Consider the following 19,693-nt stretch of genomic DNA (forward strand, 5'->3'; position numbering starts at 1 on the left):
AAAACTGAACCAAAACCCTAGCTCTTTACCAAGCCAAACTATAATCTTCAGATCCCAGTCTATGTCAGGCAGGAGCAGACCAAATCAATATTCACATCCAAGTCCATACGCAAAGGTTTGAGGTCAGTATTCTTCACTTGGTGCAACAACCAACCCAAGCTCTGCTTCCTGGATTACGTCAGATGTATTCTCTTTGTCCTAAAACAGTCACTCCTCTGAATTCAATAGAAAAACGCATGGTATGCACAGGGGTGTGTATGTATGCATGCATGCATGTCAATGCACCACTATCTCTGCGGTTAATGTCCTCCCAGGAGTTTGACCAGACTATCAACTTCCCACACAGAGACAGTTTCTCACTTGCAGCACCACACTGAAGAGAAATTAAATACTCAAGTACAGTTAAAATGGATTTATTGCCCAATTTTGTAGGGCAAATTAGTTAAGGATACAACATTACAGATTTCACAACACCCAGACTAGTATACACTTTTCAATAGGTTTTCTAATACTTTTAAAACTTTGACCTTGGAAAAACAGTTATTAACAAAAGTGCCTAGTCTGGGAAATTGATCAGACCTCAATCCACACATCAACAGCTCAATTAGGCTCCAGGCAGGACAGTATCCATTCTCAGAGCAGATTTTGAACGTCCAGACTGAAGTTTGAATTGCACAATGGTTGTCTTTACAAAGCAGGGTTTGGCAAGATATACAACACTAAAATTATAATACTAGGCTCTAAATCAAAACGCAGTTAACTACATGGGGGGGGGGGGGGTGAAACTGGTATAGCATTTTTTGCATTCCATAGGGTAACAGGATACAGATATTTAGAATGTTTATTTGAAATAATTATTAGGTTGCTTCACTTACAATAAGACCACACACAAAAAAAGCCATCTTAACAGTGGGGATGCAGATCAATGCAGTATTGTTAAAGCAGTCATCCGTTTGCCTGGTCTTATTCACTTGCACATTTTCGTTGTTAGCCTGGTGTCAGGAAGCCAAGGACGGGACCACACTTCAAAGGTACAGGTGAGAGTCTGTAACTTAGGAGAAAAACAGACCATAAGTGCAATGTCTGAAAGCACAATGAATACAGCAGGGTTCCTAAAATCTGGATACAGAGCAGATCAGGAGTGTTTTGGTGTGGGATTTTTTTTTTTTTTTTTTTTTTTTCCCCCTTTTCCAGAAATGCTCAACTTTCAATCTCCAACTTTAAGAGTTCAGATTAAACAAACAAGGTTTAAAAGCTTCAATTCACTAATAGAACACAGCTTGGATGAAAGCCAGTAGACAGTAACTGGTCCCTCTTGGGCACCACAGTCTTGTAAATCTAGAGCCAGCAACACAAGTGTTCCACTAGAGTTTGCAAGTGGCTTACCATAGGAAGTTCATTAATATAACCATAAAGGAAACGTACACATTCTACATACAATGAAGATGTAATCATACATGTCCACAGATCAGCAAAATCATTCCACAAGCTTGGCACTGCATTACCTTTGCAACTTTCTGTAAAGCGCACATCCCCAAATCTTTCACACTTCCCTTTTTGCAAGATGTGCAGCCTATCTTCACTGTGAAGGAGTACTTCATCCCTTCAACAACCTGGGACAAACAAAATTGAATGCTTTAATGTTGATCCAGGCCAGTTGAATCTGGAAGATTGACGAATAGATTTTGCAGGGTAAACTGTACATTCAGGAGAGCAGATCCCCAAAAACTCCCCAAAACTCCCAATCATTGTTTCTCTGGTATGCAACCGAAACCCGCTTGTAAACGATTATATAAATTAATCCCTGCAGTGAAGGAGCAGTACACAAGATTAAACACGTTACTGGGATTCGGATTTCATTATTTAAATTAACGAGCAGAGGGAGAAAAAAAAAATACAGTTTGTTACTATGCAAAGAAGACAAATAGTTCCGTATTCTTTAGAGAACACCAAAACTGCAAGAACAATTTCAAAGACTGGCTGAAATGAGATCAGGTTGTCGGTCTTGTTACGCTGGATCTGGAAGCTATTGAAGTATTACACACCTGCCCAGATAAAGAGGAAACCATAATCCGATTAGCTGGGTGTTCTTTGCTGGCCTATACTACAGATAACAAGCCCATACTTCTGCGCCAATTTGTTTAATAATATATTTTTATATTTTTTTTACAGAAAATGACCTGCAATACAAACGTGTGCAAAGACCCACGTATTTCAGGATTAGTTCACACAGACACTTGCTGAAATGCGCACAATAAGTAATCGCGATCAAAATACATTTTTTGTCGTGCTACCATTTAGTGCTTATCATATGTATTGCAGGTTACCATTAGTACTAGTATTAGTAGTGTGTTTAGTAGACAGAGCTGCCCGGTTTCGGATTTTCATTTACTAAACCAGGGGTTTTCAAACCGGTCCTGGAGTACCCCCTGCCCTGCAGGTTTTTGTTCCAACCTAAATCTTAATTACTTAATCAAATGGTATATTGCTTTGTTAGGTCAATTAAGGATTCAATTAAGACCTCAGTTGGAACAGAAACCAGCAGGACAGGGGGTACCCCAGCACCGGTTTGAAAACCCCGTGCTAAACTTTCCTCTTATACCACTTTCACAGTAGTTGTTTTTTGTGTTGTAACCAACCTGTTCCGTAGCATCAATGACATTAATCACTTTTCTGGCAAACGTGTCGATGCTGGCCTTGTTATACTCGGATACTGCGAATTTCAGAGCATTTTTGACTAGGGGGTCGGTAAGGTCTGCTTTCGTGACCCCCCCGGGCATAGAGCCTGCCAAACCCGCAATGACGCACAGCGCGGCCAGCAGCGGGACAGCGCTCCTCCAGCACACACGCATCTTCATCCACAGCCCCTCTGCGCCAATGAGGACCCCAGTCTGAGCGCAGGGCTTTATATGTCCCGACGATGGCACAAGCCTGGCCTGCAGATCATGTGTCTGTGCAGGTGTTTGGGGTGCGGTTGCATTACAGTGCAGTGAGAAATATGAACACAATGTAGAGTGGAAAGGACTCGTCAGTGTACACCTGTAGCACTCCCTAATCTGTAGTATTTACAAATGTATTGGCTTATGTAATGGCCTCAACCCATTGCGCGTTTTTCACTTATATTCAGGCCTTTTGCAGCGCAATGCAGTTGGGAGAGAGTGAGCAACGCCCAGGTCAGCGCAGGTGCGTCTCGTTTGGCAACCATACAAAAGCTCAATAAAGAAAAACGTGCTATCGGCACAAAACAATTAGGAGAATACATCAATCTGAGTGAATAAGTAAAACAAGTGCAATTAACAAACAAAGTAAAGTTAAAATAAAAACAAGTGATCATTAGTGGCGGCACGGGGGGCAATTATTTCTATTGTTCATAGGTTTAATATAAAACGTATGTAGAAACATTTAAGTAAATATGATTTCTATTATATGATCTCTGGACCCTTCAGTCACAGTATGCAGTTTAGGTCAGCCCCTTAATCGCCGCACAAGCGTCATCGAGCCTCTATCATTACACCATGTTCTTCACAATCACCTTTGTTTAGTCATTTTGCTTATCTTGCTTATTTGGTGGCAGTTTGAAGAATGTATATTGGGCAACCTTTGTTTTGTTTAATTCGATTTTCCCATTGACTTCCAGCAAAGCAACTCCAGAGTTAGTACCCTCGTGACGTCGTGGCCTATTTCTCGATCTCTGATTTCTGGTGCATACAATGAAGTTCGGCTTGCCATTATTGGTTAAATATGGGTGAAATATAGACACAAGTTTAAATCTCACAACTCTTTCCCAAGACGCATTGTAATAAATGTGTGATTTTACATGTAATAATTTTACATGTAACGTCTATATATAGCACCTAACTTGAGGTTTGGAGCAAGTCAACGGTCATATGATATCACTGAGAGGAACTGAAGATACAGTCAAGGCAGCCATGCTGTTACCTAGAAGCACAGCAGCACTTTCTCATTGTAAGAGCCCCATCAGTTAATTTCTGTTCTCCACCTACACACTGCTGTGAACTCTGTGTCTGCTTTATTAAAACTTCCACATTCTATTCACTACATCAGTGGGATTCATTCAGAGAGAAACGAGATTCTGTACTACTGCACTTCAGTATTTAATATTCTGTTCTCTCCTGTACTTTTACAATCTGGTTTGGCAGGAACACTGCAGTTAATATATTTTGAGTTACTGTCATGAAAAATACTATTACAAATGTATGTGCTCCATATTAAAATAAAACAAAATAACAGAGGACACAAAAATTCCTAATAATAACTTTATTTAAAGTCATTGTTAAATTGCGTTGCTTGAACTACAAATCTGTTAGTCTGTCCCCCAACACAATTTTTTTTAAATCATTATACAAACAGAATTTAAAATTTCTTATTATGTTTCTGTAATACTGGAAGAGATTATGCTTAATTATTACTGGGTTAGTTAGTTTTGTTTTTTATCTAAGCATTGGCTGACTAAGCTTGTGGTGTTAACATAGTGGGGATGCAGCTCAATACATTGTGTTGTAATGCTGTCATCTCTGTTTGGCAGGTCTTATTTACTCGCAAGTTGTCTTCAGCAGCCTGGTGTCAGAAAGCCAAGGACGGGACCACACTTCAAAGGTACATGTGCGAGTCTGCCAATGAGAAGAAAAACAAGACAATCAGGGCAAGCAAATTTTCATTGTGTTCCCAAGACTGAGAGTCAGTTAAGTTGTTGTTCAAACAAAGATGAAACAAATTGATCTCATACATGTCCACAGACTGGCAAAATCATTCCACAAGCTGTGCATTTCATTACCGTTGCAAGTTCAGCTTCCTCATGCATGACACACAGCTTCCACACCTCAGCTTCCCCATTTTTGCAAGATGTGCGGCCCATCTCCACTGTCAAGATGTACTTCATCCCTGCAACAACCTGGGACAAACAGATTCAGTTGAAAGGTATTATGTCGGTCCCGGACAGTTTAATCTAGAGCACAGGTGTCCAACATGTGCTCCACGGGCCAAATGTGGCCCACCTGAGATTTTTAGTATAACATTTGTTTTTACCTAACTAGCTAGCACACATGAACTAGTAGGCCAATTGAGCCTAACCACCTGCCAACCACTACTGTTGTGCAACTAACTGCCACCAGGTGTCATGCTAGCAAACTATACTTCACCATTGTAATCAATCTAAAATCCATGCGCCCGCACAAATTAGACGCCCTGGATCTAGAGAAATATAACAACCGTATTTATTTGATCATTGTGAATTATATTATGGAAACACTGAAGATTACTAAAGTGTGGAGAGTGAACTGTATATTCATACAATAATTGCATCTTTCATGAGAAAGACACACATGGTAAACAAATAGCAAACAGGAGACAGATAAATATATAGATCTGATATTCAACAGTACTGTATTTATTTCTTCTTAAGCCTGTGCATGGAGTAATTACTAAGTTTCATACACATGTGCAATAATGCTTTAATAAATGTTTTGTAGGATTACCCAGATTTGGCCAAGGTTTGCAGTTACTGTTATTCTCGCTTGCTGTGCAAAGACTAATAAAACTGGTTCCTACTGTCAGAATATGAACCCCAACATGCTGTTTAGTAAGAAACTAAATGTAACTCTGTTCAATATTCTGGTTTTAAAGTACTGCCTGTGGACATATATAACAATTTAAGTTTACTACAAAGTTAACTACAATGATAAAACAATACTGTAATATTAGAAACAATGATATTCACAGTAATGGTATCGTGGAAGTAGGTGTTAAATTTGTTGCAGTGAAGGAGCAGCACATAAAAGATGTTTTAAAACAAGTGACTAATTGTTATTGATGTTAATGAGAAACCTGTGAGGGCATCCAATAATCTGATTAGCTAGGTTGTCTTTAGGACTGTCCTTGAATTAAAGCTTCTGCTATTAAACTTACCTATTCTACAAGTGTACTAAAATAAGAAGTCAATATTTCTGTGCTATCTTTGTTTTCCAGAAATGTATCTGCAATACAAATCACATATGCACAGACGATACAAACAGTAAAGGATTTCTCTGGTTATTGTTTTAATACCTCGCATATTTCACTAATCCATCTTTCCAATGCTAGACAAAGTGTCCCATTCCTTATTACTGCACTGTGCACGTTTACATTTTGTAAAACTAGGTACAGTAATACTCATGTCAGGATTTGTTCACAAACATACTCTTGCTGAAATGCACATAACTGATCTTGAAATACACATTTTTAACGTTGTTGGTACTATCTAGTGATTACCAAACACATACAGCCAAACATCATGATTATTATAAGTAGTTACACAGACATGCCCTGTTTCTGAGTTTTATATATAAACTTCAATTTAAAATTGAAAAAAGTGTTTTTTAACTAACCTGTTTCTTGACATCAACGACATTGGCCACTTTGCTGGCAAACATGTCGTTGCTGGCTTTGTTATACTCGGACACTGCCACCCTCAGAGCATCTTGGACTTCAGGTTCGTTGACGTCTGCTTCCATTGGCGCTCCACCCATAGGGTCTGCGGCACCAACAGCCACTACAGCAAACAGCATGGCGAGCAGCAGGACAGTGGCCTTCCAGGACACAGACATCTTCATATCCAAAGCTCTGCTCTCAATTAAGTGAATGAGTACAGTTGAGTGCAGGAGTTTATATAAATACTCACGTCAACGCTAATCTGTCTGCCCCCCCTGCACCATGTGGTTGTTGGTTCAAACGAATGGCAAGTAGCAACACAGTGTAGGGCAGGACTGGACAGTTTACTGTAAATCTGTTACAGCATGTTCAGTGCAAACCCTAATTTGTAGTATGTAGCCATGGGTCTGCAATATTAAACCAAAAAATAACAGCAGACTCAAACTGTAATTTTGGTTTTTGTTTTTCAACAGAAGAATGCAACACAGAACTGTATAGAACTGCATTCCTGAAGGGCAGGCACAGTTGCCCCTTCACCCTCCTCATACATAGAAGATCTCTGAGAATTAAATCATGAAATCTTTTATACACTTAAATTTCTATTATTTTTGGTTTTCCAAACTCGTTCAGTCAAAACATGCCTTCCTCCAGCACCTAGATATTGATTTTAACATTGTTTACCCTGAATGAATGGATACGATTATGTTGTCATGTGGAATTATTTACACTGAGACAACTGGTGTTATACACATATTAATATTGGCAATATATGGATGAAATACAGATTTCATTTCAATCTCTCAACTCATTCACTGGGTGGATTGATGTTAAAAATGCAGTGGGCTGCACATATTACAAGATGAACAGATCAAAGAAGGACAAAATAAGCTATCGAATGGATGCCAAGAGACGGAAAAAAAAACACATAAAAGATGAGAAGATGAAATAGTAAACATTGCAGCCATGACATGGAAAAGGGAAACTATAGATGGAAGTGAATGGAAACATCTTTGGGAGGCCTTCATCCAGCAGTGGCTCAATATAGGCTGCTGCTGAGTATGAAATAACAAATAAGATATATGTCAAACTCTTAATCTGTGATTACTTTAACAGATATGGAATATTGATGTGCAGTATCCCATGTTGTTTCTTTCTTTCTCTCTTTGAAAGCAATTTAAAGATGCCCAGTGTGCTGGAGTCAGCATCAGGGATTCACCTTAAACACATATAACAAGGTATGGAACAAGTGAGACAATGAAACGCTAGCAAAGTGCAGAGGATATAAAGTGATCCATTACAGTGACACCCTCTCAGGCTGGTGAGACTGGGTGTTACAGAGTCTATAATCCACACTGAGCAACTGATTTGTGTTTATATCGTCCCTAAAGAATAAATACACATGCAACTTGAGATTTAGAGCAAGTCAACGATCATATGACATCACTGGAGTGGGACTGATGATACAGTCAAGTCAACCACACTAATACCTGTATACAGAAACACTTCTTTCTCATTTTAAGGCCCCCATCGGTTCATTCCTCAAAAAGGCACTGGAGGTTAAATGATTTTCATCACAATAGAATCCAACCATGTCCTCCACCTACACACTACTATACCTGTCTGCAAAACTTACATGTTGTATATTAATTTACACCCCCAGAGATTGTTTCTGGACGTCAGTATTTAGCTGTCTGGTTTGGCAGTGACATTACCAGTAATTTATTTTGAGTTACTGTACACAAACATTCAAACTTATGAAGGCCGCATTTAACACTTATTCATGACTGAACTGTATTCCACTGACTTTTAAATTCCTACTTTGATACACAATTTCTGGAGTTTATTTTATCCCACACAACAACACAGTATCTGGGCAGGCAGCGGGCTGGGGTGTGGTAATGTCATTAACCGCACCAGCGTAATATTTTAACCGGGATGTGTCCTTCGGCAGGGTAGCATAAATGTAATCTAATCCTATATTTAAAAACAAAATATTGATCTGTTATTTCACTGCCTCTTACTGCTAAAACTAAATGCTCTCTGACACACTTATTGTAATTGCTCCATATTGATACAAGCAGAACAAAGTGCTTCTCCAATCATGACTGGCACAAACTCAGACCATTAAGACAGAAAAGGGTGCTTAGCTAAGTAACAAGTATGGAAACAATTGACCTTAACTAAATAGTACCTTAATGCATCTGACGTTAAAATCTTCAAATTCCTATCAGTGTATGTAACATGCAGGCCCTATATTATGCAGGTATTAAAATGTATAATAATAATTGGGGGAAATAGAAGGGGAAGCACTGATTGCATCTGGGCCTGCTATCTTTGACCCCAAATTGTAGACTAATCATTAACAATGTAATGGAAATGTATCCTATTTTTAAAATCATTCAGTGAAATTAATGTAATCATTAAGTGTTGTTTCTCGTAGTAGACATTGTGAAATAAGATTGCAACCTCTTTACATAGTAATCTGAGGAAACACAGCCATGACTAGACAAAGTAGAAGGGAAAACTATTAAAACCCTACCGCAAAATATAATCTATTGCAACATACTGTCATCTGTATATTATAAAACATTTCTGGTTTCATAGATTGCTGGTAGTCATCACAAACGGGATATAAAGATACCCAGGATTCATGGTGCAAGCTCAGTAATGGCAGCCAGAACAATGTCAGTGCCAGCTAAGTAGAAGTGCATGAAGAAGTATATTGAATATGGCCTAAATATGAATATGGAGTATGGTGCAAAGGAGGTAATTTATTATTATTTGCAGTGCCGGGTGAAGGTGAAGGAAAACAAAACAGCCTAGCTCTTTACCAAGCCTAACTATACTCTTAATAATATTAAGAGTATATTAATTATATTGTAACTTTTCAAAACACAGAATTACCAAAAGTACCCTGATAAAACTGATAAACCTTTAGACACCACAGACCAAACAGACCTGCACTGTCGATTTCTCAATAGCTTTTATTTATTTTTTTTAAATCTTAAGTCCAGTTAGGCTCAGGCAGGAGAGTTTCCATTCTCTATAAGCAGTTATGTTGTGCAATTAGTTATTATTTAAGTAATTAATGCAATCTGGATGTTCAGAAACACCAGGGTTTAGTAAACAAAGCAAATTATAAGAAACCTACAATACCTCAGTGCTGTATTAGCTGTACATTGACAAACTGTTTTTGTGTTTCATAGGAAAACGAAAAATAACACGGGACACAAATATTCTAAATAAGAGGTTTATTTAAAATCACTGTTAAATTGCTTTGCTTGAACTACACATCTGTTAGTCCCCCCCCCCCCCCCCCCAACACACACAAACAAAAAAACAGGAATAAAAAAAACTGAATATAAGATTTCTAATAATATTTCTGTAATACTGGAAGAGATTACACTTTATTAATACTGATTATGTTTGTATTTAACTAAACATTGGCTGTTATCATAGTGGGGATGCAGCTCAATGCAGTGTATTGTAATGCTGTCATCTCTGCTTTGTAGATCTAATCTACTTGCAGTTATTTATCAGCCTGGTTTCAGGAATCCAAGGACGGGACCACACTTCAAAGGTGCATGTGCGGGCCTGCGAATGAGAAGAAAGACAAAGACGATCAGGGCAAGCAGATTTTCAGTGTGTTCCCAAGACTGGGAGATTTCCATCTGTGATGTCTGAAAGTACAATGAATACAACAGTTTTCCAAAAGCCTGGATACCGAGCAGATCAGGAGTCTGTTGTAGTCAAGATTTTGTCGTTGTCCTTCATGGGCACCACAGTACTGTAAATCTAGAAACAGACAATACTAATATTCCACTGAGTTTGCAACTGGCTGAACATATGCAGTTCATTAAAGTAACTGTGCAGGAAACTTATGCACTCTACATGTAATGAAAGTGAAACTGATATAATCATAAATGTCCACAGAGCAGCAAAATCATTACACGCGCTTGACATTGCATTACCTTAGCCACCTCAGCATCCCCGTGCACGGCACACAGCTCCAAAGCTTCAACTCCTCCCTTTCTGCAAGATGTGCGGACCATCTCCACTGTGAAGATGTACTTAATCCCTGCAACAACCTGGGACAAACAGATTCGGTTGAAAGCTTTCATGTTGATCTAGGACAGGTTTATCTAGGAAAATAACAACCACACTTATGTTATCACTGTGTATTATATTTAAAATTGATATATTTCACTTTTTAAGCCTGCTTTTGGAGCGATACTAGACCTATGTTTCATAAACTATTGAAGCGTTATTGCCTACGTGTAAGTGTTATGTAGGATTACCCAGATTAGTCCCAAAGTTCAGGATTACTGTTAATCTTGCTTGATGTGCAAAGATTAATGAAACTGGTTCATACAGAATGGGAAAATGAGCTGCAGTGAAGGAGAAGTACGAAAAATAGGGTTTAAAAGAAGTGGCTGGGATTCGGATTGCATTATTACTGGGTTTAACGAGCTTCCTCTTTTTGGGGGGTGGGGGGGTGCTGAAACTGCAAATATCACTACGCAGAATAATTCTTTTGGAGAAACCCTGAAATTACATGGTACAGAAAATGTCTAAATTATGATCACACTGCTCATGTATAATAAAGAGGAAACAATAATTAGCTAGCTGGTCTTTTAGAATTTCCCGCCATTAAAGCTTTTACTGTAACACACCTATCCTACTACAACAACATCCGCAAATATTTGGGTGATCTTTTTCATGGAAAATTATCTGCAATACAAATAACGTATCCAAAGAAGATGAACAGTAAATCGCTTCTTAATTTTTTTTTTTTTTTAATGATACGTCACATATCCGACTATCCCGTGTCTTACAAAGTGCGCGACTGCTCATTTCTTCACTGCGCAGATTGGACGCTGCAATTTAAGTTAACGCGCATTTCTGCAGCAGTTCACACAGATAAACTTGCCGGAATGCAAATAAATGAATCCGGTCACGGCCACCGCCTTGCCATTGGAGTCAATAATCTCAACTCAAACCCTTTATTTTATTCTTTTTCTGGCTGCATGGTCGCGGTCGCGCTGCGCAGATCCCCGCAGCTCAGCGCGGCTTGGCCAATGGGATGGGTGGGATTGTGCAGATCTGCGGAAAACAGCGTTACACGAACGCGACGAGTGGTTATCTAATGAATTGCACAGGCAACCGCGATTACATAATTGCCGGGAGAGATTAGCCCCGTTTATATTAGCATAAACGTGTAAAATACATATACATATATTTAACGAACCTGTTTCTTGACATCAATGATTTTCGACTCCTTGCTGATGTACGCGTCGTTGCTGGCCTTGTTATACTCGGACACTGCGAATCTCAGCGCATCTTTGACCCCGGCGTCGGACAGGTCTGCTTGCATGGGCCCTCCGACCAGCCTCTCAGCCGAACCGACAGCCGCTACAACACACGTCGCAGCGAGCAGCAGAAACCCGGTCTTCCAGGACACAGCCATTTTCACACGCACAGCTTCTCTCCGCTCGAAACGAAGTAAACAACCAGCCCGGACCGCGGCGGATTACTGTGATGACGTCACCGCGGGGCTGCCCACCCCGCAGACCATGTGACGCTGCGCCTGTAGGTTCTAGTTTTTGTTGGGCTCAGCGAGTTTTTATTTAATTGGCAAGGAGCAACACAATGCACAGCAGGACTCAGGATTTACTAGCTGTAAATCTGATACAGCATGTTCAGTGCACTCCATAATCTGTACTAGTTAACTGCGAGGGTCTGCAATATAAAACGAAAACGAGCAGCAGACTCGACTGTTACATTTTGTGGTTTCTCAAGAGAAGATCTACACAGATCAGTGCAGAATGGTGTTTGAAGGGCATTCACAGAATTGTCAAATATTGCTTAAGCTTGTCGAAAAAGAGTTTGCAAATGCTACCATACACTATTTGTTATCTATATAACAAATAGTACTGTGATAAGATATGTCAAACTCTGAATTTGTCATAACTTGAACAGGGCATAGGGTATTGATGTGCAGTGTCCCATGCCTTTTCTGTCTGTCTCTCTATTACAGGGCTTTAAAGATGCCCAGTGTGCTGGAGTCAGCATCAGGGATTCACCTTAAACACACATAACAAGGTATGGAACAAGTGAGACAGTGAAACGCTAGCAAAGTGCAGAGGATATAAAGTGATCCATTACGGTGACTCTCTCTCAGGCTGGTGAGACTGGGTGTTAAGAGTCTATAATGCACACTGAGCAACTGATTTGTGTTTATATCTTCCTTAAAGAATAAATACACATGCAACTTGAGATTTAGAGCAAGTCAACGATCATATGACATCACTGGAGTGGGACTGATGATATAGACAAGTTGACCAGGCTATTACCTACAATCACAGATGCACTTCTGTCTCATCCTAAGGCCCCCATCAGTTAATTCCTCAAAAAGGCACCACATCACAATAGACTCCAACCTACTATCTCCTCCAAATACACACTATACTATACACTGTAATTGTCTGCGTTATTGAAATTCCCTCTTTGAGGTATTTGTCTCTGTCCACTATTATTTAAAGATTAACTTTAACAATTGGTGTTTTGGGAAGATTTCTTTCCGCTTTAATTCAACTTCTTGACGCTTCATTTGTTTTCCCAAACCCATATGACAAATACAGGCCTGTTAGTTTTCACAATTGTGAGGCTGATAGTTATATTTTCTGTCAGTGCTTATTACAGATAGTTTTGTTACTTAACTCTATGTGTTTCCAGTATGTTCCACAACTCACAGCAATCAGTCCATAAACTAGGGCAAAACATTCAAATGATTTACCAGTGAACAACATCAACATGAAACAGCCTAATCTCGAAAGATCGGTTCATCATCATTTGCATTTGACTGTTCCATGTTTCACATGATGACGTTCTGTGTCTTTTAAATGCTGCTGTCATTTACACAGACTGACATCCACTTCCAGAAAACAGGTAAAGGGCACCTGCAAAGAAATACAAAATTATAAAGTAAGAAGCACAATATATAACTGTGTATGAGTCTGTTGCGTGTAGATGATTGTGCTACATGGGATGGCTTTCCCATTGTCCTTCAGCTTCCCTCAATCTCTGTTGTTTTGGATCTTTCATACAAGACACCCTGTGCAGACACTCTCATTGTGTTCTAAAAACATTGAACTATCTCTGGTTTGACACTGCCAGTGGAAGAGGGATTTGAACGAGACTAAACAAGTTTCCCGTTGTCTCCAGCAGTTACCATCAACGTAACAGACTTACAGGCCCTTCGCTGAGTCCAGGGGTCATGTTTCTGTTACTTGCTTCTCTCTATTATTTCCTGATATTAAGAGTGTTTTATTCATATTACTGGTACTTCTTAAAAAACATAGTATCCTGTACATCTCGATCACACCAGTGTCACAACTTAAATGAAGATGCTTATTTTTGTTATTTACTATTGTAAGTGCTTTAATTCACTGCTTTCATTGTGCAGAAAATAATAATATTTGCACAATCTTCAGCTACCCAAAGAGAGCACAGCCCGAGGGATATAATCCGGTTTTATTTTTGACAGGGAATCCGCAAGCCACCTCATGGAAGGGTCCTCGTTGGGATGAGTTAATGTCAGGTGACCAGGAAGCTGACAGGAGCAGGTCTGTGCAGGCACACTTTGTTGTTGCCGTTTTTTGTTTTTTTGCTGTGTTTGCGAGACTGCAGGATGTGCTGCAGTGAAGTACAGCAATAGCTGGCAAGAATGCCAAAACAGAGATGCAGCATTTCAGTAAGGAACACCCGAGGTAGAGAGGTGAACCCTAGGAGACTATCAAGCCAGGAAAACCATCTGCTGAACCTGGCATTGAAGACAGAACAACTGGGAGCCAAATCCTGTAAGTGAATAATACAGACTGCCTGCTGCTGGTTAAGGAGCTTGCTTGTTTTGAATAGAGTCCGCATGCCTTTCCCCTGATCCCAATCCCTGCGTCTCAGTATAGGATTAGCACAAGGCTTGCCATAGCTCTCATCCCAGTCCAAAGCCCCCCTTCCTGCATATTTAATGTTGGTGAATCACTGGGAATTGAACATGTTAAAGGGTGTCATTTGTCCCTCCATTTCATCTCCTGTCTGTTTTCTTTCCATGTATTATTGTGCGTAGGTTTCTCTTGTCTTTAAGGGCACACTATGTGAAATGAATGGTCTTTTTCACCACTGTCTGTCACTTTTCAGATTATATTTTTTTCCAAATACACACGCACAAAACATCTTTTACCAATGGAACCCATTGTCAACGCATTATTTCCAAAAAGAGATGTACTCAGCCCGGGTTGATTGAATTTTTTTGTGCAGCCATCAAGAGAGAAAAATGCACCAATTTCTTGACTGCTTGTGTGATTGGCCATTGTTGTCATAACCATTGTTGTTTGACCAGGGAGAATCAAACACAGATCCTGTAATTTCGGTTTTCTCTTTGTCTCACTGTAGGCTTAAAATCAAGAACATTTAACTGCAGGTGCAAATACCTGGTCAGTCATAGAAGGTATTGCAAACTACTGTATGATTTGTCCTCACCCCTAGAGTCCACTGTCACAGTTCTCGAGTGACCCATTCTAGACTGAAACCAATAGACTTTAGATGCCTGAGAACTTTAATCTGGGATATTATGCTCACAATTTAAATTACAGGGAACTGACAATGACAGTAAATGCCATGGTCTTTCATATTTCACTCTAAAACTATAAGGTAGCATATGGGCATGCAGTGTTTCATGGTACACTGTCCACAACAGTGTAATGGATGAAGTATAGTTGGTAAAATAGTAATTGAAAGAAAAGTCACTTTAGTGTAATGTTCATATCTGAATTCAATGTCCCGATTCTCAGATTTCCCTGGCTTCTCTGCCATGTATAAATTGAAAAGCTGGCATTATTAAATTCCTGAAGCAGTATTTGCTTATTTCCACAGACTTGGAAAGGTTGTGTTGGCCCTGTAAACCGAATACATGTTATCTGTGTTTCTTTTTCATCAGAATGCATTTCAAATAGAAAAACAGTCATCAGCATTAAAGAAAAGAGAGAAACAAATGTAGACCTCGGCTGATATCACTTGTAAATAATGGATTACAAAAGGGAATGGTTTGTTTAATAAAACTGTGATAATTATCTGCTTGCCTTAAGTGCTTTTTATTTAAATTAATTGCTAAAATAAATACCCCCATTGTGAAGTTATTTCTAATATCATGATCTTATGATCGATGACATTGTGATGGCATTGCGCTCTGATTAGACAGCCATATATATATAGCAGCCTCCTCAGTTTTTCGGTCCCACACTCGGGTCTTTCAGCCTACCCCATAGAGATGGCCAGATTCCTCATCTCCTTCCTGGCGGTGGCCGTGGCATGTCTCTTCAGCACCGCCACCTCAGTTCCCATCAGCACCAGCAACCGTGGGGTGCAAATGGCAGCTGACTTCGCTATAGGGTCCCACAACTTGGTCTCCAAGAACGCGAATGCCTTGAAAATCATCAAGATTGAGTCGGTCGAATATCAGGTGGGCTGCAGCATTTAGTATGCATTTGTTTGTGAAATCTTCTGATTATTGTATAGCTTTTATAGCAAGAAATCCCTCGGCTCTCCAACTCGAATGCCTTTCACAATCTCCAAGGAGATCCCTTTCAGATTTTGCTGTTCAAAACTGTAGTGATGAAGCAGAAGGGAAATATATTCATTATAAATAATATATTCCCATATCCATCTATATTAGTTTATTCATGGGAACTTCTTGACTTCTGGTGATTAAATAAGTGTCTTGTTTTTTAAAAACCTGAAGTGGATCATATTGTTATGCAATGAGTCTTACATTTTTTCACAGAGCCTAATCCAGAATTTAGTTTGTTTTTCTTTTATTTCCAGTCATTGTTATGGCTAATGATTTGTGACCGATGCAGATAATGAAAAGGACGATATAGTGGAATTTAATACCAAGGAAATAGATGATGTGCCTCACAAATAGAAAAGAAAATCAAGTCACAATACTAACAGATTGAAGCCTAATTTCTCTCTTTCTCTGCACATACATGCTTAGAAAAGTACATACTGCACAATAATACAGTTAGTACATTTTCTAAATTTGCGGTTTACAAAGACCAAATCATGTCATTACTTGATTTCAAACATATAACCTCTAAATATTACACAGATCCATTTGCACTGAAACTAACTGTATCCAATAAAGAAATGCAATTTGTCACCCTTTTGGCAGGCAGATTTTAAAAGTACCGATGTGTGATTATTGTCCTGCCACCTGTAACAAATAAACTTTTGATGAAGCACAAAGTGAGTACAATGAGAATTGAATGAGCTGACTGATTTGTTTGTCTGCACATGTGTTTAAGATCATGCCTCCCTCTCGGGCGAAGTACACCATGACCGTGGAAGTCGGGAAAACTGTGTGTAAGAACGTACGCGGTGTGAACTTGGCTGACTGCGCCCTGGAAACAGGGGCCAATGCTCAAGTAAGCTCCTTTATGCCACTAAGCTGTTGTGGAAAGCTAACCTTGCCAACGTTATACTTCATTAGTCTGAAGTCTTCCTGCTGTCTTAACAAAACCGATAAATAACGACTTTGCCAGAGCCTACCTTGGTTTCTAAACAGAAAATGACAGTCACTTTAAACAGGAACTGGACTACAGTCACATTTTACATGAATAAAACAATTTCTGTATTTTCCTTCATTCAATGCATACTTGGACTCACATTGCCAACATTTTATTCCCTTGGGTTTGCCCTGTCTAATAATATTATGCTTTTAATATAATATAATCCTTAATAGGATTACAAACGATCTCCAGTGGAATAGTCTGCCAACACCAATGGCCATGCCTAGTGGAGTTTCAGGATATTGAAAAGCTGATATTTGTTTGCTCTTGCATGTGCTTTTTTCCTGCTTGTATAACCATGGTGGCGATGCAAAGAGTTTACTATTGTCAAGCACACAGTGTCAGATGACATTTTAAGTCCATATTTATGTGCATCTATCTATAATCAACTACTCAAAAGCCCAAGGCTAGCAGGTTATAGTTGTTATGTTTGTTTAAATCTTTAAATAATTACCATAATTCCATATTTTTTTCATTTTCAGACAATGACTTGTAACTTTGTTGTGCTGGCTGTCCCAAACACCGACTTTTCCAGCTACCTTTTGAAGGACCAGTGCTTCTAATGAAGGCCTAGCAGCACAACTGGGAGATTAGGAGAGAGAGAGAGGATTGGTTCCACCCAGTTTGTAAATCTGAGCAGCACACATGAGACAATAACCCTTCATTTCAGTGTCACGTCAGACCTACTCTAACAATTGGCAGCAAATACATTGTCATTAAACTCCTTGTTTTAATAGGCACTGTATCAACCCCCACTGTACCTGTTGACGCTGAAATAAATTACATAGAATGTGTTCGTGTTTGTTTTTATTCATGGTTTTCCATTTCTTGCATAGTTATTTTTCAGTCTTTCATTATTAGTGTCTCTCTTATTGTCTTTGAAAAAAGAACAGAAAGTGAATTGCAGGTTAAAGTCCTGTAAATATTGCACGCGAACAGGACAGATTGCATAATTTAGGTACAATGGAAGAGAGATGTATTAACCAGAAAGATATATCCCATAAGCAGGGCCAGGTGGAATCTACGGGCGTGGATTTGTAACGAAAAAGCTCGGAATCCACTCAAGCCGGTGGAAAATTCGTGAAAATTGGCTAGATATTTGTAGACTCACGGTCTGTGATTGGGTAAAAAATATAAGATCTCTAGGCTGAAGATAGATACATAGTAAATCCAAACAGCCAAATTTTCCAATGGCTGTAAGAAACTGTGCCCCTTGGAAAAAATTGTGAGCAAATACACACCAGAGTCACAAAAGTGGTTGAATATGCAGGTTGGAGGGGGACACACTAGCAGTAAAGGTTTGGACATTTTTGGAGAACTCCTGCTTGATTTACAGGGGGTCACCATATTTTCCAGTGGCTGTAAGAAAATGTGCCCTTTGGAAAAAATGGTGACCCCTTCCTTATTGGGAGCAAATACACACCAGAGTCACAAAAGTGGTTGAGTCTGCATACAGATGGCAAATAATTGACCATTATAATCTCCTTTAAAGCTCAAAGTTTCTGTTATTGCTTCACCTGTGTTTGTGATAGTTGTGAAAAGCTGCCAGGAATTAAATTACTTACAAATAAATAAGTAAATCAACATTTAGAAGATCGTACTGCATTTATGTCGCTGAAGTATGATGTCTGCATACGTTTACAAGTGGTATTACTTAATTACTTAGAAATTAATATAAACGAGAGTGTCTCAATGCGTTCGTTGTGGTCTGTGAAAAATACCCGTACATCGTACAATACATACATTTAATTACCTACATGAATCTCTTTTTTAATTAGCAAATACCCTTACCTGAGCGATGATCGCGTTCTTGTAGCGCAGTTTTACGCAGATGTGCGCAGATCTGCACAATTCCACCGACTGTGCGTATATGGACTTTGTCAAAGCAGCTATTATTCTTCTTAAACAATTTGATCCAGGTCATTACACACTTAAATGGTAACCTAATGCCCGATCATATTACCAAAACGTTGGTGCCCAAAAAAGCTTCCCGTCAGGTCATAAATATTTATACAAACCTAAAATAGCCTATAATGATACAAATAAGATACGATGACCATGATAGGAACAAAACTACCCTAATGGATTGGATTTAGCATCCCTGCTGTAAAGGGGATACTGGCTGAGTTTTTGTGTACATCTGTTTAGAGCAAATAGCTCTGTTTCTTATTCTCAAAATGTAAAGATTTGAGTGTTACTTTATAGCTGGTAGAATATGTCCATTATTTAAACAACACATACACTCACCTAAAGGATTATTAGGAACACCATACTAATACTGTGTTTGACCCCCTTTCGCCTTCAGAACTGCCTTAATTCTACGTGGCATTGATTCAACAAGGTGCTGAAAGCATTCTTTAGAAATGTTGGCCCAGATTGATAGGATAGCATCTTGCAGTTGATGGAGATTTGTGGGATGCACATCCAGGGCGCGAAGCTCCCGTTCCACCACATCCCAAAGATGCTCTATTGGGTTGAGATCTGGTGACTGTGGGGGCCAGTTTAGTACAGTGAACTCATTGTCATGTTCAAGAAACCAATTTGAAATTATTCGACCTTTGTGACATGGTGCATTATCCTGCTGGAAGTAGCCATCAGAGGATGGGTACATGGTGGTCATAAAGGGATGGACATGGTCAGAA

The 19,693-nt window shown here is 39.3% G+C and overlaps 3 protein-coding genes and 1 long non-coding RNA gene across 4 annotated transcripts; 1 reads left to right on the forward strand and 3 right to left on the reverse strand.

Annotated features, from left to right (window-relative positions):
- Positions 1–397: 397 nt before the first annotated feature.
- On the reverse strand, positions 398–2,970 carry LOC136719159 (uncharacterized). The gene is made up of 3 exons (XR_010805366.1): positions 2,640–2,970; positions 1,506–1,613; positions 398–1,051 (listed from the first exon to the last, which is right to left on the reverse strand). It is a non-coding gene; the product is annotated as an uncharacterized LOC136719159 (long non-coding RNA).
- Positions 2,971–4,263: 1,293 nt separating this feature from the next.
- LOC136719157 (cystatin) lies at positions 4,264–6,642 on the reverse strand. Its single transcript, XM_066697007.1, has 3 exons — positions 6,384–6,642; positions 4,796–4,912; positions 4,264–4,631 (listed from the first exon to the last, which is right to left on the reverse strand). The coding sequence occupies exons 1-3, from the start codon at positions 6,606–6,608 to the stop codon at positions 4,554–4,556; spliced, it is 420 nt and encodes a 139-aa protein (XP_066553104.1). The 5' UTR covers positions 6,609–6,642; the 3' UTR covers positions 4,264–4,553.
- A 3,020-nt stretch (positions 6,643–9,662) lies between these two features.
- Positions 9,663–11,971, reverse strand: LOC136719158 (cystatin). The gene is made up of 3 exons (XM_066697008.1): positions 11,675–11,971; positions 10,398–10,514; positions 9,663–10,020 (listed from the first exon to the last, which is right to left on the reverse strand). Exons 1-3 carry the CDS (start codon positions 11,891–11,893, stop codon positions 9,946–9,948), a joined length of 411 nt encoding a protein of 136 aa, XP_066553105.1. The 5' UTR covers positions 11,894–11,971; the 3' UTR covers positions 9,663–9,945.
- A 2,036-nt stretch (positions 11,972–14,007) lies between these two features.
- LOC136719156 (cystatin) lies at positions 14,008–17,845 on the forward strand. Its single transcript, XM_066697006.1, has 4 exons — positions 14,008–14,285; positions 15,738–15,943; positions 16,788–16,907; positions 17,534–17,845. Exons 1-4 carry the CDS (start codon positions 14,153–14,155, stop codon positions 17,612–17,614), a joined length of 540 nt encoding a protein of 179 aa, XP_066553103.1. The 5' UTR covers positions 14,008–14,152; the 3' UTR covers positions 17,615–17,845.
- The last annotated feature ends 1,848 nt before the right edge of the window (positions 17,846–19,693 follow it).

This window comes from Amia ocellicauda, chromosome 23, assembly GCF_036373705.1.
Source record: "Amia ocellicauda isolate fAmiCal2 chromosome 23, fAmiCal2.hap1, whole genome shotgun sequence".
NCBI lineage: Eukaryota > Metazoa > Chordata > Actinopteri > Amiiformes > Amiidae > Amia > Amia ocellicauda.